The sequence below is a fragment of the Amphibalanus amphitrite genome, unplaced genomic scaffold, assembly GCF_019059575.1.
Source record: "Amphibalanus amphitrite isolate SeventyFive unplaced genomic scaffold, NRLGWU_Aamphi_draft 001688F_arrow, whole genome shotgun sequence".
NCBI lineage: Eukaryota > Metazoa > Arthropoda > Thecostraca > Balanomorpha > Balanidae > Amphibalanus > Amphibalanus amphitrite.
The window spans coordinates 93,309-114,703 of record NW_024883181.1 but is presented as its reverse complement, the minus strand read 5'-3'; the positions used below and the strand labels follow the sequence as shown (position 1 = coordinate 114,703).

The 21,395-nt window shown below is 48.5% G+C and overlaps 1 protein-coding gene across 1 annotated transcript in view; it reads right to left on the bottom strand.

The window, feature by feature from the left end:
• Positions 1-3,130: 3,130 nt before the first annotated feature.
• Positions 3,131-21,395, bottom strand: part of LOC122374654 (TATA-binding protein-associated factor 172-like) — a gene marked incomplete at its 3' end in the record, with an annotated part of 84,238 nt that continues 65,973 nt past the window's right edge. The window contains exon 6 of the mRNA XM_043353528.1: positions 3,131-3,428. Within this exon, the coding sequence (XP_043209463.1) occupies positions 3,131-3,428 (298 nt within the window). The remainder of the gene's footprint in view (positions 3,429-21,395) is intronic.

Here is a 21,395-nt window from a genome sequence, read left to right as displayed (position 1 = left end):
GGTCAACCGTTTAGCATGTAATTAACAACTGCCACCATCGGTATTGTGAGAAAATCATTTGCTTTTCCACAAACACTTGAAAGTTTTTAGCTTAAAACTTGCATGAAATTAATTTTACCAGCCTCGTGTTCCTCCTTATCGAAACGCTTCGAATGAATCAAAAGTTGATCTTTAAAAGTCATTTGAAAAAATTGGTCTATGTTCAAAGTCATGACCTGACCAGAAATGGTCGTGATGCATAGCAGGATATTAGATCCGTATCGTGGAACTTTAAAAACGCCAGATGATTTCATAACTTAAGCACGTCTATAAAAAATAATTATTACATGGCAGATGGCTCATATGTAAGCTGGGTGTGTGATCATGCTAACGAGTATGTTGAACGCAACTGATAATGTTCTGTTGGCCACAATTTCTATATTTAATTTATCCTCCCGGATTTCATATTTTTATTAATGACACCTTGACGATGTCGAGAAAAAAAAAACGCTTAGGAGATTTAACAGCCTGAGATACATTCAGTATAAGGAAGTGTCAAGGGTGCTAGATTCCTTCCGTCCTCGCTATCCTCAGGAAAAACCAATCCGCATCGCCCCTAGTCTTCATGCTTCCCTCTCTGGACTGGAGGTCACCCCACCAGCCAACCTGTAGTTGATGTCGGTTCCATTCCAAGACACATAACCCTCTTCGGGTGACCGTTGGGGAGACGGCTGGACCACCCGACAGGGCAATCGTCCCACGGGAACAGTCACGCTTCCGCAGATCACTGGCGCTGGCTCGCACAACCAAATTACTACACCAGAGCATAGTTATGTCATAGCTCTGCAAGGGCCTTCTCAGACCGAAAAAGATGGCTCCCAACAAAACAAACAATTTTCTCATTCAGTATTGCATCTCATCAGGCACCACATGTTTTCAGAGTGTTTATTATGCGTTCCGTCCAAAAAAAAGCGCAGTTCAACTTTCTCCTATTGACTTTAGCGATCTCAAAATTGATCCGACCTTTCTGTCAGCAATGTCAAACTTGCAAAGTAAACGTTTCAAATACATATACTGTTGCCCATTGAAATCGCTGAAGGTTCTAAAGCGATCGGTTAGTCGATGTATTTAGATATGATGAGCACAGGAACTTTCCTTGAGGTAAGGTCACTTGACGTGACCTGGTGTTATGACCTTGAATTGAAAGACTTGGGCCGGAAGAAATGGGTCATTTGAAATCTTCAAATCCTAGATTTTAACAATAATTGCAAACACTATCCCGGCCAAATAGTGAATGAGAAGGGAGCGATTCCCCAACCCCATGTTTAGCTCCTATAATTGAGCTATGTAGCTGCTAGAGCTTCGCAGAAAAAACGAGCGCTTGCGTCGTTACCTGACGCAGCGACTGGTACCCCATTTTAAAATATCAGTGACCTCTTAGGGCAGGTCAAGGACCCCAAGGCATTGGATCGGTTTTTGGTAAATAGCTTCGCAAGAAAGGTCGCATTATCATCATTTCGATACAATCGTGTTTTCTGTTCTCAGACGCGTCGATTTATAAGCTTTTTTTGTTTAGGTTAAGCAATTTAGGATGTTTACCTCAGGTCAATGTCATGTTAGGGAAACACAGGTCACGAAGCTGTTGAAAGGAGGACATGTTGCATAACATTTGATTCGGCAAGTCTTGGCAAAGTCCATTGATGGCTGCCCCGACTGGCTAGCTCATTTTGATCGGGAGTTATTGACGAAACACTCCTATGACCCTAGTGACGTCATAAATGACGTCACGCAAGGTGAACAATGCTAAAGTGAAGCATTAGACCTTGCCAAGAATGTATGAAGTCACGATTTCATGTGCTTGAGGTATAGTTTCAGATCACTTCCGACGCCAAATTAACAGTTTCCATATTTCCCATTATGCTTATATGACACTAAGTGCATTGCGGATTTGCATCATTTTATAACCGACAACCGTGCACAGGTTTTTTTAAGACGTCATAGTTAAGTGACCTGACCTGAAAACGTGGTTGATGTGAAATGATCCAGCTTGAATCAATGTAAGGCATATGAAATGTCAGCCTTCTATCATCAGTGTGCTTTGAGCTACCGCAAAAAAATACATGGAGACATTCTTCTCGGCCGGCGAGGGTTAAACCTCGGCTTCGAATTATTGTAGAAAATGATGCGACCAAAAACAAAGCATTTATCTGTGTCTAGAACGGCCACTGACTTGTTGGACAAGATCCCCAATCTTAATTCGGGAATAAAATACTCTGTACCGTAAGGTGGGGCTGTTTGAGACAGTATTTAAAATTGTTATAAAATAAAAACCATTTGAAATTGATGGTTAATTTTTGCTGAGGCGATTTACTGCTCGATTCTACACCTTCCTGAGCAAAAATATCACATAAAAATCAAACGCTCTTCATTTTAAAGCGATTTTAAATACTGTCTCAAATAGCCCCACTTTACGGTATGTGATGCATGTATACCCGTCGATTTGCCCTCGCGCTAAGTCTATTCTAATCATCACTGTCGCTTTTTTATCCGAGATGATGTCGCCGCTAAACGTGTTGTTTTGTTTGCTTGCTTGCTTTGAATGGTCATTACGGATTATTGAAGGATTATGATAAAATAGGAATGGGGCAAGGGAGGATATGCACTGCAGGTGTTTAATTTATATCACAAAGGCATCATTTCCGGCATAGTGCAGAGTCACTATCTTCCCCTCCTCCGCAATCGGCATATCTGCGCCCCACACACGGCGTCCTCACTCCACGGCCGGCGGCCGCCAACTGACCCACTCGCCGGGTGCCGCGACCTGACCCGTGTCGCTGCCGCGGCCTGTGCAATAGAGTCGGGGCTGGAATGGAGTCGGGCGGGAAAGGAATCGGGCGGGGGGTTCGGCCGGCCGGCCGCCTCTAGAGCGGGATACTTTTTTAGTAGACCTACTGTACGTCAGCTGGCCGACCGTAACCGTCCAAGTCCGTCTGTACAGGGGCTCAGCACAGCTCCCGTCCGTCTGTCTGTGCAGGCGAGCTCTAGTGGCGGTAACAGCAGAAAAACAAACAAACAAGTAAACAAAGTTCACAATGCAACATGACAGAGACAGACACAAAGACAGACACAGACACCGAGACGACAGACACACAGCCAGAGATAGACACAGAGACTGGGACAGAGACACACAGAGAGGAAGACAGACACAGAGAAATAGACAGACACAGAGACAGACAGAGAGACATTCCAGAGACCGACAGACAGACCGGCAGACCGACCGACAGACAGACAGACGCTGGCGGCGGAAAGGCCGGTCGGTTCTCCGAGCAGCTGCAGAGCGGACCACTGCTGTGTGCCCATTGGCCAGTACCGGGGGGTCGCTGACGGTCGGCTCCCTCGCGCAGTCGGCGCCGGTGCTGGTTGACTTTGCGAGATGAGGTCTGCTCCTCCTGGCGACAGAGGCACGCACACAAGGAGGTGATCGGCGCGCCGGCCCGAAACCACCGCAGCAAGGGCCAACAATGCTCACTAGTTGATAAGCTACTTCACATTTAGCTAAATCCCCCAACCCCACCTCGTCACCCCCACACTCGAATGTTTCAGTTCACTGAAACAGTTCATCGAATGTGTTTCAGTTCATCGAATAGGGGGATCAAATCACTCTTATGTCATATCTACAACCAGGGGCGTAGCCAAGGGGCCACGACCCCCCTGGAGCCCAAAAGCCACCGGTGTCAATTTGTATGCTTTTAAGCGGCCCTCGGCCCCGAGTCTTGAGTTCGGCTCCCTCATGCTGCTCTCGCCCCCCCCCCCCCCATGTTTTTTTTTCAGATTTCCGCACTAAGGCAACCTACCTACAGGGTGTCCCAAAATTAATGTCACACTCTCCCACAAACTTTATTCTGCCTTCTATTGCGCAATTTTGATATAATTTCGCCGGTACTGGCTGCCAAACCATAGGGGAAGTTGGGGGAACGCCGAATACTTTTTTTCTGACGCCCGTAGCACGCAAGGTAGACAACATAAGCTATTCTTGTTGGCGTCATTCGAGAGGCCAGTCTTTTGTCTTTCAAACATACCAGGCGCATTTGATGAATTCGCATACCTTTAAGCGCAAAAACTAAAAATATCAAAGAACTGACTTTTTCGGCGTTGCCCCGGACTGCGGGGAAAGCCGAAAATGGGAGAAATGATCTACGGGGAATGCCGACATTGATGTTTTGTCATTTTATCTCAAACTTTGTCCAGAATTCACCAAAGCTGACACACGTTTCAAGAGCTTGAGGACGCGGTGCACACTGGAAGTTATAATTGTGTGATATAATAAGAAAATGCCAGGTAAATCATTCCTTATAGGTAACAGGCCGTTGTGTCGGTTGAAAGTGTAATTTGTGTGACTAAAAATACGCGTTGCTATTCTACAGCAGTAAAGTCCACGTAGCGTGCTTTTAACACGTGCGTAATCGCACGTTTTCGGCATTACCCCAGCCAGCCATACTTTCATTTGCAGGCCCATAACTTTTCAACGTGCTGTATAAATTTCAAATAGGCAGCACACTTATGCAAAGACATGCTAAAGATTACTTGACCGAATTGGCCAGACAAACGGTAGCATAATGAGTAAAAAATGCAGCTTCAAAGGCGCATGTAGTACAAGGGAAACGTACCTTGAAAACGCTCTTGGCGCCCTCACAGTCGAAGTATTCCGAATGACGACTCGTAACAAACATGCGATAATTGTAGTCACTTAAGCTTCAGAGCATCACTGACAGGTGGCATCCATGTTTTACGGTTTTCGAAATATCTCGAATTTCGGCTTTGCCCCAACTCCGGCATTGCCCCAACTTCCCCTATTGGTTACATTCTAGTCACGTGACCTTCGAATTTTTGTGACCCTGACCGGTCAGGGGGTGAACGGAAGTCTTTTCCGGGGCCGTACCCAGCGCGCGCGTACTGGGACCCGCAGTTGCTTATGTACAGTCACCAGCACTTGCTACTAATCACCTCGTTTTTGCTCAGTAGTTTGAAGACCGATCAATTCTCAGTCGCGCAAGATACGTCAAACGATCCGTTTGGTCCTCCGATTTTCGAATATCTAACTTGTTTTTGTATATTCGAAGCATTTTGGGATGGGGAGCCAAAAAACCTCTTTTCTGCCCTAAAGTGAGCCCCAAGAAGTCGTAGAACCTAGCCCCGCCTCTGATCCACAGACCACTAGTGCCATCTCTTGTCAGCCGAACAAGCCGCAGAAGTAAATAATGTCACGTGACCTTTGCACACGCTACAATTACTACGCAGCTGTAGTGGGGGAAGCGGGGCGGAGGCGTGGAGAGGGACGCGATCGGTCGGCTGGGATCAGGTTGCCGAGGTCAGAGGTCATCCGCCGAAGGGTGTTTGAGCGGTTGGGCCGTGTGGGCTGGGGCCTGCGGAGTGGGGAGCGCCTGGACCTGTCTGGAAACAAGCCCTACAACGCTGCGACAGCCGAGAATATTGTGAGGAAAGAGAGAGAGAGAGGGAGAGGGAGAGAGAGAGGGGGAGAGAGAGAGGAGAGAGGGAGAGAGAGAGAAAGAGAGAGAGAGAGGGGGAGAGAGAGGGAGAGAGAGGGATAGCGAGAGAGAGCGAGAGGGAGAGAGAGAAAGCGAGAGAGAGAGCAAGAGAGAGAGAGAGAGAGAGAGAGAGAGAGAGAGAGAGAGAGAGCGAGAAAGCGAGAGAGAGAGAGGAGAGAGAGCGAGAGAGAGGCGAGAGCGAGAGAGAGAGCAAGAGAGAGAGAGCAAGAGAAAGAGAGCAAGAGAGAGAGAGCGAGAGAGAGAGAGAGGGAGAGATAGTGAGAGAGGGCTAAGAAAGACTGGAGGGAAGGGATAAGGACGGGAGGAGAGAAAAGAGAGACCGAAAAGGAAAACCAGAGAGGGTAAAATGAGAAAGAGTGCAATGGGTAAATCAGTGAGAGGGTGCGAGAGAGGAAATACTTACCTAGTTGTGTCAGCTTGTTTCACATGTAAAATGTAAATTTGCCTTCCATCATTACCTACAGCTCCGGATTGGAAATTAAATCTTAGCATCCTTATGATAAACCCACGTTGACGGGATGCAGTAGCGGCGGAACACCTTCAATTAAGGGGGGGGGGGCACTGCCGACTCTTGGTCCTATTATTTCCATGCAACGCTCATAGGGCTAATGTTGAAATGCCAAAATCAAAGTGGGGCACGGTGCCCCAGTGCCCTCCCCGTTCCGCCGCCTATGACTGGATGGGGACGCTTTTATGGTCGTCGTTGGGAGCTCGGCACTAATGGGGTCTGGGGATGATGTTGAAGGTTTCGCAAATGTTTCATAAAAGAGATGCTAATTTTTTGCACAACCTATTAAACATTTTTTTACGTTTACTATGAAAATGTTAGGCCCAGTTCCTTCAAGATCAGGTCCACGACTCCACAGCTTACAACAGGAGCTAGCTTATAGCTAACATAACAATTAACCCGCGCCGTGTTGGTGGCATGAACTTTCCGTCGAGTGCTGGTGGGGGGGGGGGGGGGGCGTTTCACGCCCCTCCGTCTAACTCGGCTCCTGGGCCACGTAGCGACACGCGGTAAGCGGCAATCGAAAGAGCGTCAAAAGTAAGGAGGAAAACACTCGGTCATTTTAAGGTCAGGGCAAAGGTCAGGTCACCAGGGTTCATCAAAGGTCAAATTTTGATTTCAACGATTTTGAACACCCGACGGCTAACTCGGGAACCAATAGAGCAACAGTGCCGCCGAGAAGCGCATTCGATAGCTCTTTTAACGCTCTTTCGCCAACATGTCCTCAAATTTGACCTCAGATCAACGGTTTATCCCCCAGAGGGCACCGCTCTGATTGACCTCAAATTTGACCTCAGATCAACGGTGTTTTCACCGCTCTAGCACGTCTCTGTCAAAAGTAAAAAACTGCTGGAGACCTTGTATGTCCTAAAATGACCTCAGGGGTACACACAGGGGTCACAGGTGCAATTTTCCGATTCAGTGTGTCATGTTTACCTATGGACCGATGTTTGAGAGGGTGTAGAACGAAATTCGTCCAAAAGAGGCGCATTTCAATTTTCTCCCATTGACTTAGGTATACCTAATGGAGCAGTCGCAAAATTGACCTGACCTTAGGTCACAGACATAAAAAAATCCGAGGTATCCATTTTATACATACTGTTACCCTAAGTAATTACTGAAAGTTTTAAAGTAATCGCTCTGTCGGTGTAGCTACAGCGAGCTTTCGAAAATTTTCTGAGGTAAGGTCACTTGACGTTACCTGGTGACCTGACCTTGAATGACGCTACGCGTCGCGTCGCCTTTTTTGAGATATTCGCGAAAAACCTGAGGGGGGAAGGGCGTAAAAACGCCCCCCCCCCCAGCACGGCGCGGGTGGTCGACATAGCGACTCGGACTGAACAAATGCCTTTAACGTTTCAACGGTCGAATAAGGTGAGAGGATTGAGGTAGGCTTGTATCGGATTTTCTTCTGCTTGTCGGTAGTTTAGGTTGAAATTAATTTCGCGAGCTGTCTATAATCATTCAAGAGGGAAAATTCAGCTGCACATCGTTCGGGTCAAAGTAATACCAAACATTCTCAAATTTTGCAGTAAAGAGCCAGTAGTCTACGAATATATTCAAAAAACAATTATAGAAAAAGAATAAGCGGACCGGTTTCGTCTATCAAAGACTTCTTCAGCGCTTTTTCAAAAACGTATAAAAAGAAAACTAGCACAGTGACAATCGTTTGAAATAAATTGGATTTACGTAAGAACTAGTTAAGAACTTCGTTGTCCGAAAACCGCTGACAGTTGATAGCTCAATGACACTTAGTGCCGTGCATAAGGAGGCGTGAAAACACTCTCCTCATCTCGTTCTATTACGAGAGGACCATGCCATGGCGTAAGAAAGGTGTTCTCAAAATAAATGACACTGTATGAGTGAATAAATAATCCGCGCCCCGTTGGGCTATTGGCGGACCCTACCACCTGATGGGGTGGTGCAGCCGTTTCGCATTCCACCTGAGATCTCGGAAAGTTACCGACCGATTTTGAACATTCAGAGAGCGTTTGATAGCCCCACCAGGGAACTACCTTGTTACCAGGTTTCGTTGACCTAGGTGCAACCCATGACGTCACAAGTCAGGTCAAAGGTCGCATTTTTTTACCGATTTAGTCTAAGGAATGCGTTTACAGTCAGTTAACACATCAAATAAAAGGCATGTTATCGAAAAACATCGATGGAGCGTTGGTTGTCTAATACATATGTTGCCTAAAGAGGTCATTGATGCCAGGTCAGTTCACAGAGGTCAGGTCACTAAGGGTCACAATATGAACCCAACTATGCTAGGGTCGTGTGATACATGTTTTATGGCCAATTTTACATTTACAATTCAATGGTGTGGGCCATTGGGGCCAGTTAGGTTACATTCTGGTGGAGGTCAGGTCAAGGTCAGGTCAAAGAAGGTCAAATTTCAAAGTTGCTATTTTGCATAAAAGGGGTATCTATTCGATGCAGCTCATCACAGGAAATCCATTGATGGTCTTTGGCTTGATCTGTGTGTTCTGTGACGGCTAAAAAGTGAATTTGAAAATTTTACGTAATAAATTTTGAGTAGTTTTTTTGTCATAACTTTGCTAAAAATGGAGTTATCGAGTTTAAGTTTGGCATGTCTAGAGCAGATATAGTTCTATAACATATATTTCAGCTTTAATTTTGAAAGTTGTTGGTATTTTCGGGGTGTTATACTTCTATAGTTTTGATGGTCAAAATCAATTTTTGTTTGGAAATAAGAGTTAGCAGTTTGGTGGCACTGTTTATTTTACATCTTTTTGATCTTGAATATTTTTCGTTATCTTCAAAACTGTAAGCGTGACTGCTCTTCCCGTTTAGCTCGTTTAGTAGCTTTTGATTGGGCACTGCTCACGTTGTCTGTCTAGCTTTTCGTGTCATAGACACTGTCTATGACACGAGGAGAGGCTGCTGACATCGTTTGTCGCAGTTGGATAATACCAATCCACGTCCCAGTGGCTGCTCGATCGCACTTTCCCTGGCCCACCTCTCCCACCAGGGCTCCCACCAGGCTAGACTTTGCCCGGCACAGCCGTCGCCTCAGTGCCACGGGCGGTGACCCGTTCAAAGGGGCTCACAATTCGTATGGTGCCGTGGCTCTCAAACCAATACAGAACAGTGAAACGCAAAGGCTCACTTTCCATATAAGGCGAACGGCTGATTCTGGCGCCGGGGCTTCATTCATGGTAAGGGGCCCAATCACAGCGCCGCATTTCAGTTAGTGTCGGGCGCAAAAGCTACTATGCTCCGCCCCTCCATCACGTGACCTGCCCTCACGTGGCCTCAGTCACGTGGTGTTTCCACTTATTGGCGCATGCCGGCGCTAGTCTCGCAAGGGCGGTGGTAGCTTGCTCCCCCGCCGTCCGAGGGTGATGGGTAGCAACTGCTGGTGACTGTACGTACAGTCACCAGCACTTGCTACCCATCACCCCCGGACGGCGGGGGAGCAAGCTACCACCGCCCTTGCGAGACTAGCGCCGCCATGCGCCAAGAAGTGGAAACACCACGTGACTGAGGCCACGTGAGGGCAGGGTCACGTGATGAAGGGGCGGAGCATAGTAGCTTTTAGCGCCCGACACTAACTGAAATGCGGCGCTGTGATTGGGCGCTTTAGCATGAATGAAGCCCCGGCGCCAGAATCAGCCGTTTGCCTTATATGGAAGGTAAGCCTGTGCGTTTCACTGTTCTGTGTTGGTTTGAGAGCCATGGCACCATACGAATTGTGAGCCCCTTTGAACGGGTCACCGCCCGAGGCACTGAGGCGACGGCTGTGCCGGGCAAAGCCTAGCCTGGTGGGAGAGGTGGGCCAGGGAAAGTGCGATCGAGCAGCCACACTGAGACGTGGATTGGTAGGTATTATCTAACCGCGACAAACGATGTCAGCAGCCTCTTCTCGTTGACACGAAAATTTGACAGACAACGTGGGCAGTGCCCAATCAAAAGCTAATAAACGATTCAGTTAAGAAGTTGGCGAGATAACCAGACCCAATAAAAAGTTTTTAATTCGATTTTGATTGACAAATGACATACAAGCCCGCCGTGATGGACCAAAAAAGGAGCTGAACAGTTCATACAACTTCTAAAAAGCTCAACGGTAAAAATGTAAAAGTCAAATGTTAAAATTCAGCCTGCATGTTTAAACTCGGGTCCGGCGCTAGCAGGAAGCTTATACTGCCAAGCTTGCAATTCCACTACGTTGTAATATAACCAAGAGTTATGTGAGAGCAACAACTGAAAGCATCGGGCCCCGTTAGGGGGAGGGGGGCGCGAAACAGCCCCCTCTCCTTTTCAGTCGATATCTCCTAAGTCCTAAAGTATAGCGTAGGTCGCCACCAAACTTTCAAGACCCCTCCGGGCATCATTTTACACCTTGTGACCAAATTTTTCCAGAGCTCTTATGAAAGGTTAGTCACAAATGACGTCAGAGTGGCGTCATGTTCTGTCATTTTCGACCCAATAAAAGGTTTAGCGGGAAGAGCTGTCACGCTTACAGTTTTGAAGATAACAAAAAATAGGTAGGGGAAGCCGAGGGAAGCCCGGGCGCGGGGGAAGCCCGGCCACCCCGTTTCCGGCTAAATTATTCACAATGAAATGCTCAACTTTTGTCCTTTCAGCGTGGCAGCTAAGGTAACGCCAGCAAAAAAGTTAAGGCTGACAAAAATTGCATATTGTCAAAGTTATAGCGCAAAAATGATATTTTAAGGGTTTTTAGCTAAAAAGTGAGATATGTTGCACTGTTAATGTTATACCATACAGTACTAATATTTATACGAATGTTATGTAAGGACCGTTTAAGTGTTTGTAGTGAGAGGTGACGAGGCAGGCTGGCTTAAGTATGACATTTTTTCGAATATCGCTGTTCTAAAATAAAAATTAGCACATTGGGATAACCCCGGGCGAGTGGCCAAGCTTACCCCCAACCGAGAGCAATGCCACTAAACCACTGTTTTCCATGAGATAATAGGTACTGAGCAGGTTTGGTTTACACCTAGATCAAAGATAAATTTCGAAAATAAACATGTTATCATAGACAAAGCCAGTCATTTCAATTAAGATCAACTAGGGTGAAACTACGTTTTTGCAGATAACGCGACTGACAATGAAGCTAGAGCTTCAAAAATGGTGTCGTTGTGTTCTTCTTCATCAGCCGAGTCGAATGATATGCAATATGTTGCATTAAGGTAAGAAGAAAAATAAATTTTAAGGAATTTTGAAATACACATTTTTTGTCAATTTTGCACCACGATTTTCATCGACTTGTACTGTACGAGTATATGTAGTAAACGCCAGCTAAAATACCAGTAGTGACATAAACTCTAAGATGTCCAGAGCTAATCAGTACCTCAATATTTCACTTCCCGTTAATATTTGGAAAACACATAATGGTTTCATCAACTCGTTGTAAAGCGCTGGGGAGGTGGCCGGCGTTACCCCTATGCCGGGATTACCCCAGAAAAATCAACACTTTTTTAAAACTCGATTTTCTCAACCTTATACTTATTCCACGAAACCGAATTTTTGGGGAAACACGGCCAATGAACTTAGCTAGCTAGCAGGATATCAACATTTTATACAGCACGTATGGTATGTAATAAATATGAAAAAGAGCTTACTATGCCGGGCTTCCCCCGGCTTCCCCTATTCAAGATAAAAAAGATGAAAAATAAACAGCGCTACAAAACTGCCAACTCTGATTTCTAAACAAAAATTGGTTTCGACCATCCAAACTATAGAAGTATAACACCCCGAAAATACCAACAACATTCAAAAATAAAGCTGGAATCTATGTTATAGAACTATCTGCTCTAGATATGCCAAACTTAAACTCGACAGCTCCATTTTTAGCAAAGTTATGGAAAAAAAAACACTTCTCAAAATGTATTACGTAAAATTTTCAAACTCAATTTTTAGCCGTCACAAAACACACAGAGTAAGCCAGAGACTGCCATTGCATTTTCCGTGATGAGCTGTATCGAAAAGATACCCCTTTTATGCAAAATATCAACTTGAAATTTAATCTTTTTTAACCTGCGTCTTTAGGTAAGATCTTGGGTCAGGTCATTTCAGTGGCGGATCCAGAGGGAGAGCATGGGGCCATTCTCCCCCCCCCCCTTGGGCCTCCGGGGGGCCCACCAAGGAGTTTTTTTTAATTCATCACGGAGGTCACCGACGGGAGCTTTAACCCAGAGGTCTCCTAAGGGGGCACCATCCAGAAGGTCTATCGGAATAAGGTACCGTTTTCGGGGTCTCCCGGAGGCCCATTTCTGTCCCTCGCCTCGGTTTTTTTTAGTTTATTTGAGTTTTTGGTTTTTAGTTTAATATTGTCCATCCAGGGTGAGCCATGAATAATTACCCATCGATAAATTCATTTTATTTCTAAACGGGTTGGCCTAGATATGCCATCTTTCGCATACATGTCGCAAATTTGTCTCCAATTTGTCTGACAGTGTAACTCTTTTTGTATATGCTCGTCGACTGCCTCTGCTACGCTCCTGAAATGCGAGGTCGTCTTAACGCACATCCGCCGCTCCTGAAATTCAGGAATCACCACTGAGTGTTGGCTGCTGAACACCCTTTGGTCTAAAGAATGTTGGACACAATTTATCCCCGACCTCAGCCCCACGGGCTTCCCAAACTGAAATATCCTGAAAACCCGACTCTACCGAGTCCCTGAAACACCGCAAATGACATACGGCGCAGCATTGTTATAGCATGGGTGATCGAGGAAAATAAGTGAAAAGGCAGCCACGTGCCATAATGCTCTCGCGTCTCGGGCGCGTAACATAAGGAGAATGCGAGCATACAGAAAACAGACTACATTTATTAGTTAGGAGATGACGCTGTTATAGGTATGTAAAAGATGACATAGCTATGTCAGCTCGCCCTGAAACAAAGTGAAATTTTCGATGGGTAAATCTTGATGGCTCACCCTATTTCCATCCCGAGGTCCGCGGGGGCACCATCTCGAGTTCTCAGGGGGCACTATCCCGAGTTCTCCGCAGGCACCATCCCAAGGTCGGAGAGGGCACCATCTCGAGGGTCCGGGGCACCATCCCAAGGTCTCCGGCGGCACCATCGCAAGGTCTGGGGCACCATCCCGAGGTCTCCGGGGGCACCATTCCAAGTTTCCAGGGGCACTTTTCCGAAATCCGAGGTCTGAAGGAGCATTCTCCCCGGGTCTGAGGGGGCACCATATCGAAGTCTCAGGGGCACCATCCCGAGGTCTCAGGGGCCGTTTGATCCGCGCCGTCCTGGGGGGCCGCCCCCTAGATTTTTCGCGAATACCTATCTCAAAAACGGCGACGCGTAGCGCCGCTGTTTTAGATACACCCGTTCCGACATCTTTTTCGCACATGCTATGAAAATTTCATATCCCGGTCATTCAAGGTCAGGTCACCATGTAACGTCAAGTGACCTTACCTCAGAAAAAGTTAGAAAGTTCGCTGTAGCTACACCGACTGAGCGATCACTTTGAAACTTTCAGTAATTGCTTAGGGTAACAGTATGTATAAAATGGATATCTTGGATTTTTTTATATCTGTGAGTTGTGACCTAAGGTCAGGTCAATTTTGCGACCAGCGACTGCTCCATATAAGTCAATGGGAGAAAATTGAAATGAGCCTCTTTTGGCCGAATGTCGTTCTACACCCTCTCAAACATCGGTTCATATGTAAACATGACACTCTGAATCGGAAAATGGCACCTGTGCCCCCTTTGTGTGCCCCTGAGGTCATCTCAGGTCATGAAAGGTCTTCAACAGTTTTTTTTTTTACTATAACTTTTGATTTGACAGAGACGTGCTAGAGCGGTGAAATCACGGGGGCTAAACCGTTGATCTGAGGTCAAATTTGAGGTCAATCAGAGCGGTGCCCTCTGGGGGCTAAACCGTTGATCTGAGGTAAAATTGGAGGACATGTTGAAGAAAGAGCGTTAAAAGAGCTATCGAATGCGCTTTTCCACGGCGGTGTAGCTCTATTGGTTCCCGAGTTAGCCGTCGGATGTTTAAAATCGTTGAAATCAACAAAATTTGACCTTTGATGAGCTCTGGTGACCTGAGGTGACCTGACCTTTGCCCTGACCTTAAAATGACAGAGTGTTTTCCTTCTTATTTTTGACGCTCTTTCGATTGCCGCTTACCGCGTGTCGCTACGTGGCCCAGGAGCCGAGTTAGACGGAGGGGCGTGAAACGCCCCCCCCCCCCCTCAGCACTCGACGGAAAGTTCATGCCACCAACACGGCGCGGGTGAATTGTTATGTTAGCTAGCTCCTGTTGTAAGCTGTGGAGTCGTGGACCTGATCTTGAAGGAACTGGGCCTAACATTTCCATAGCAAACGTAAAAAAATATGTTTAATAGGTGATGCAAAAAAAAATATCATCTCTTTTATGAAATATTTGCGAAACCCTCAACATCATCCCCATTAGTGCCGAGCTCCCAACGACGACCATAAAAACGTCCCCATCCCGTCAGCGTGGGTTTATCATAAGGATGCTAAGATTTAATTTCCAATCCGAAGCTAAAATGATGGAAAGCAAATTTACATTTTACATACGAAACAAGCTGACACAACTAAATATTTTCTCTCTCGCTCCCTCTCCCTGATTTACTCATTACCCTCTCTCTCATTTTACCCTTCCTGGTTTTCCTTTTCTGTCTCTCTTTTCTCTCCTCCCGTCCTTATCCCTTCCCTCCAGTCTTTCTTCTCTCTCTCTCTCTCTCTCTCTCTCTCTCTCTCTCCTCTCTCTCTCTCTCTCTCTCTCTCTCTCTCTCTCTCTCTCTCTCTCTCTCTCTCTCTCTCTCTCTCTCTCCCCTCTCTCTCCCTCTCTCCCATCTCTCTCCCTTTCCCTCTCTCCCTCTCCCTCTCCCTCTCGCTCCCTTTTTCTCTTCCACTCTCTCTCCCTCTCTCTCCCTCTCTCTCCATCTCCCTCTCTCTCCCTCTATCTCCCTCTTTCTCTTCCACTCTCTCTCTCCTCTCTCTCTCTTTCTCTCGCTGTTCCTCTCTCTCCCTCTCTCTCTCCCTCTCTCCCTCTATCTCCCTCTTTCTCTTCAACTCTCTCTCCTTTCTCTCTCCCTCTCTCTCTCTCTATCTCTCTCTCTCTTTCCTCACAATATTCTCGACTGCCACAGCGTTGTAGAACTTGTTTCCAGACAGGTCCAGGCGCTCCCCACTCCGCAAGCCCCAGCCCACACGGCTCAACCGCCCAAACGCCCTCCGGCGGATGACCTCCGACTTCGGCGACCTGACCCCAGCCGACCGGACCGATCGCGTCCCTCTCCACGCCTCCGCCCCGCTTCCCCCACCACAACTGCGTAGTAATTGTAGCGTGTGCAAAGGTCACGTGACATTATTTACGTCTGCGGTTTGTTCGGCTGACAAGAGATGGCACTAGTGGTCTGTGGATCAGAGGCGGGGCTAGGTTCTACGACTTCTTGGGGCAACTGTAGGGCAGAAAAGACGTTTTTTGGCTCCTCATCCCAAAATGCTTCGAACATACAAAAACAAGTTAGATATTCGAAAATCGGAGGACCAAACCGATCGTTTGACGTATCTTGCTCGACTGAGAATTGATCGGTCTTCAAACTACTGAGCAAAAACGAGGTGATTAATAGCAAGTGCTGGTGACTGTACGTACAGTCACCAGCACTTGCTACTAATCACCTCGTTTTTTGGTCAGTAGTTTGAAGACCGATCAATTCTCAGTCCCGCAAGATACTTTAAATGATCCGTTTGGGCGTCCGATTTTCGAATATCTAACTTGTTTTTGTATATTCGAAACATTTTGGGATGGGGAGCCAAAAAACTCTTTTCTGCCCTAAAGTGTGCCCCAAGAAGTCGTAGAACCTGGCCACGCCTCTGATCCACAGACCACTAGTGCCATCTCTTGTCAGCCGAACAAACCGCAGAGGTAAATAATGTCACGTGGCCTTCTCACACGCTACAATTGCTACGCAGCTGTAGTAGGGGAAGCGGGGCGGAGGCGTGGAGAGGGACGCGATCGGTCGGCTGGGGTCAGGTCGCCGAGGTCAGAGGTCATCCGCCGGAGGGTGTTTGGGCGGTTGGGCCGTGTGGGCTGAGGCCTGCGGATCGGGGAGTGCCTGGACCTGTCTGGAAGCGAGTCCTACAACGCTCCGGCAGTTGAGAATATTGGGAGAGAGAGTGAGAGAGAGAGAGAGAGAGAGAGAGAGAGAGAGAGAGAGAGAGAGAGAGAGAGAGAGAGAGAGAGAGAGAGAGAGACCTGACCTGTGACGTCATCGGTGACCCCGAGGTCAATGAAATTTGGTTTCCCTCAACAAATTTGACAGGGCTATCGAACGCCATTTGAATTTTACGGATCCGTCCAGTAGTTTTGGAGATACGGGGGGGGGGGCAAAAAAAAATGCCCCTCCCGCGCGGAAGGTGGCCGGGAGGCCCACCGCCTGCCGGGTTAAAGGGCCCAAGTGGTTTTAGGGAGCGCCATCGATCTTAAATGGGGCCGATTGGGGCAGCTGTGATTTTCAGAGGGGCGTAGGGTGCTCTAGTCTAGAGGGACGCCATCAACCTTAAAGGTAGTGTGCCACCTTTGAAAGATTTCCCATTCTATTTTTCCTAGGATAAGAAGCTTCTGTTTTTACCTAATATCACAAAAAAAAAATCAAAAATGGGCCTGGAATAGTGCTTTTTTCGCCTAAAAGTTTATCGGTTTTTCGATATGTATAACAACTGTAGTGGGCTGATCTGCAAACAGGCGTCGCCAACAATCGCGAATGCGGCGCACATGTGACAATAAGCAAAGGTCATTATAGAGTTACGACGTACGGGAATGAGTTATCAGCTGTCTAATCGTAGACAACACAATGTCGAGCCTTAAACTGTAAGCCTGTATTGGAATTGTTTCTTTTATTTGGCTGTCGAACATTATTTATGGTTTGAAATATGATTTTATGTAAAATAATTGATATGAAAAAGCCGTCTCTTAAGTTATGACCCCATTTCACCACACGCAAGTGGCAGAAATGACAATGATCAGCTGACGCATTTTTCTTGGCCGAAGTCAGAGCGCGCGGCCCGACGCACCACCACCGCACCACAAAGTATGAGCAGAAGCCGCGCCCAAAGCCATATTCATATTCATATTCATACTTGTATTGAGGTCATCCATGGCAAGTTATGGCTATTACAACCTCTTGTCAGATCTTGTAAACTTGTAAAAAGGAATGTCACACATACACGTATACACTTGGAGTGAGCACACACACACACACAAGCACGCACACACCTGCACACATCACACACATGCCTGGATACTCTGTACGTCAGTGTGGAGATAAACTGACGAGATGACGTTTCAGGTGTCGACCGAACGGCGGCACGGGCAGCCGGACTAGGTCGCGCGGTAGATCATTGTAAAGCTTTGGCCCTCGGCAGGTAAAACGGCGGCGGCCCATCTCAGTCCTGGACCGGTGCACTGACAGTAGGTCGTCCTGCCGCGTGGTGCGCTCAGTGCCCACACGCGCCGCGGCTACAGTGGTGAGTTCAGCTGCCAGCTGCTCGGGCTCGCCCGAGCGCCACACTTTGTGGAGTGAGCATAAGGTGTGGTAAGAGGCCATGCTCTCAGCGCCGAGCCAGCCCAGTCTCTTGAGTAAATCTGAAGCGTGGTCGTATTTTCTGCGGCCAAAAAGCATTTTAGCGCCATAGTTAATAACTTTTTGAATGCGAGAAAGGTTACTCTTTTTGCAATTTCCATAAACCGAGATGCAGTACCGTAGCTGAGAGAAGACCAGGGCATGGATCAGCGCTGAGAGCACAGACATGGGTAGGTGCCCCCGCAGATGCGACAGACCAGTCAAAACTCCAAAGCAGCGGCTAGTAACAACAGAGACATGACGGTCCCAGCTCAACGAGGGATCGAAGAAAAGGCCTAAATTTTTTGCCTCGGGTTGTGGTCTCGGAACGTGTTCGCGATAGGTAACTGTGACGTTGTTTAAAGTGCGCAGATTTTGGGGGCTACCCAACAGCATCAGTTGAGTTTTGGCGGCATTCACTTTGAGTCCATTTGCTCTAAACCAAGAGTCAAGGGATAAAAGAGCATTTTCCATGCGGAGAACGACTTGATTAAGTTCGGATTTTTTTTGCCGCTGACAAGAATTTGGGTGTCGTCCGCATATTGGATAACTGCAGCATCTCCAGCAAATAGGCTTAGGTCGTTCGCAAAAATGCAGTAAAGCAAAGGGCCGAGAGATGATCCCTGAAACACGCCGATGCTGTTGGGTAGCGGGGTGGATGTCTGGACTCTGCCCCGGGCGTCAGTGAAGCTGACGCTCTGGGTGTGGTTGGATAAATAAGCCGAGAACCAAGAAGTATCAATGCCGTAAAGAGATAATTTTGAGAGGAGTTTTGAGTGGTCTATCACATCGAAGCACTTGGTCAAATCCAGCAGGCAGAGAAGGGAGACTTCACCACGATCGAACGAGGTAAGGATGCGGTCTGAAATGGAGATCAGCGCGGTTTCGGTCGAGTGAGACGGCCGAAAACCGTGCTGAGTTGGTGAGAGGAGGTGGTTTTCTGAGAGGTAGGAATAGAGTTGCTGATGCACAGCCCGTTCTACAATTTTGGAGATCACGAGGACAATGGATATAGGACGGAAGTTTGCTGGGTCAGAATGACTGCCGGATTTATGAATAGGATGGACTAGGGAGTGTTTCCAGGATTGGGGAACGTCGGATTGGGTTATGCTGGAGTTGACCAAGTGCAGGAGCACCCACCCCACCGAGTCAAAACAGGTACGTATCATGCGTAGGTCAATGCCGTCATCGCCGCTGGCGCGCGTATTGTTCATGCCGAACACAATGGCTCGCAGTTCGCAAAGCGATAAAGGCGCTAACACGAGAGCACATGCTCCGACCCGCGGCAAGCGACACGGTAAATCCGGTGTCGGCCCAAGGCGCTTAACCTCTTCCGCCACCCGAGTGCCTACACTGACAAAGTATCGGTTAAAATCGTTGGGCAGAATGTCCGGCGGCTTACAAGCAGCTTGTTTACTGCCGACAACGGGACGGATCAGTTGCCACATTGACTTCCTACCGCCGTCACGGATGCGCTGCTCGATATCGTGGCGGGTGTCCTGTCTAATGGCGGAACGCACCGCTCGGTTAGCCTCACGGTACTCGCTTGACCCGTGACCGAACTCTGCTAGCGCCCTCCGTCGGCGAGACATCAACGCTTTGGTTGCGTCAGTCACCGCGGGTGCCCTAGGGTTCCTAATTTTGACAGAGCGCTCCGGAGCATGCAAGTTGACAATGGGCATAAAAATGGCAATAAAGTTGTGCCACTTCTGTGTGACGGATACAGCGTTGAGCACAGGACTCCAGTCTGATGTAGCTAGATCGGAATTCAAAGCAGATGCGTCGACACGTTTAAAACAGCGGGATCTAATGTAAGAGGTACGCGGTTTAACACGGGGTATTGTCACAAGAGCGCGAATGAACTTGTGCGGGCTAAAATGACAGAACTGAGTGCGACAGGCGTTAACGACCGTGCGACAATTAACAATGAAAACGTCAAGCAATGAACCGGCGGTGTAGGTAGATGATTAAACACATTGATATAAAGAATGATCAGACAAGAAATCATTGAGCGCACGCTTTGCGGGGTCTGTGTCCGGCTTTAAAAGACAGCAGTTAAGGTCACCACAAATGAAAATCTTAGTCCGTGGATAGCTGACTGCAATGTGTTCAAACTGATCTCTAAGATCGTCAAAATCGGCTGTCAGGTCGGCGACCGCTCGTCGGGGCGGTCGGTAAACGGTGCAGATGACAATCTGGCGGCGTTGGTCAGGCTTAACTGAGATCCATAGGGTCTCCAGTTTGCTGTTTGGGCGTGCGATGGCTGTAGGGAGACGAATCGGTGTTGCGCTGATGCCGTCCCGCGTCGCCAGCGCCACGCCGCCGTACCCTCTCCCGTCGGGTCGGTCAGCTCGGTACAGCTGGTACCCGGGCAGCGTGAGCAGGCGGCTGGGGGTGGTCGGCTTCAGCCAGGTCTCGGTCAGGCTCATGATGTCATAATTACGACGACGTAGGTGGTCTGCCACCTCTAAAAGCTTAGGCTTCAGGCTCTGCACATTGATGACTCCCATGACGAGGCCGACCCCATGCGCAGGCCGCTGATGCTCTATCCGGTGCCGGGCTCCCTTGCTCCCCCTCTTCCTGGCGCTGGGCGCGCGCCTGCCCCGTCTGCTGACCCGACGGCGGTCGCCGCAGTCAGCTGATGAGCCCGCCACAGCTGGTCCGGCGCCAACTGGCACCGGTGGGAGTGGCGGCCCGCCAACTGGGTCAAGGTTACCCACAGTAGGGGCGGGAGGCGCGCGCCGTTCAAAGCGGGGAGGCTTGGGAGCCGGGGTTGCAATAACCACCAGAGCGCGCACAGCAACCAGCAGCACAAGGAGGCGGAGCAGATCACGGTGCCTCGGTAGAGCCATCTTCTCCACCCGGTCTCCGAAGCGACAGACCTCAGGCCGCACAGCTAGGCTGGTCGACCGGCACGAGTCACTGCAAAAGTCGTGTTGCACTAGCACTGCACCAGACGCGTAGCTATCGTGGTGAGCACAATCCGTTAGTCTCAGGCACTGGTTTGCGCACAAACACACTTAGATTCTCGCAAAAAAAGGCAGCGAGGTACGGGAAGGTTGGAGAGCGCCGGCGCCGCAACCCGACCCGAGTGCGGCGCGCCAGCCAGGGCCCCGGTAACGTGAGGTAGCCGAGTCGGGGCAGCGTGCGCTGACCCAAGCCGGGGCCGCAGCTTTGGGCGCGGTCTACCGCATCCCCGCGGGCAGCCCCGGGCTATCACATGACACCGGGAGGACGCGCGGCCCCGGCTTGGGTCAGCGCACGCTGCCCCGACTCGGCTACCTCACGTTACCGGGGCCCTGGCTTTGGGCGCGGTCTACCGCACCACCTAACAGGCGTGTTCGAAACCGCAGGAGATGATGATGAACGGGTTTATCGAAACTTGATTGGATGAGCATTGAGCATATCGGTAATAGCGATTTCAGTGTGTGCATTTATTGTTCATAGTGGTGTGAAATGTGGTTGGGGTACGACCGACAACCCGTCGGGACGAATTTCGCACTGGGGTACTCAAAATTTGAAGAATTTAAGACGTTTCCATGAGTTTTGAAGGTATGGATGAGTTCTAAAAATCCGGTTCTCCTTGTCCGAGTCATTAACTCCATATGGTCCAGGAAAGCTGGCACACTACCTTTAAATGGGGCGACTGTTCCGTTCAGGTGGGTCCCAACGGCTCTTCAGGGACGCCATCGATCCTGGGGGTTCGGAATATTCAGGTTTCCGTATGGCGCCCTTCAACATTGGAGG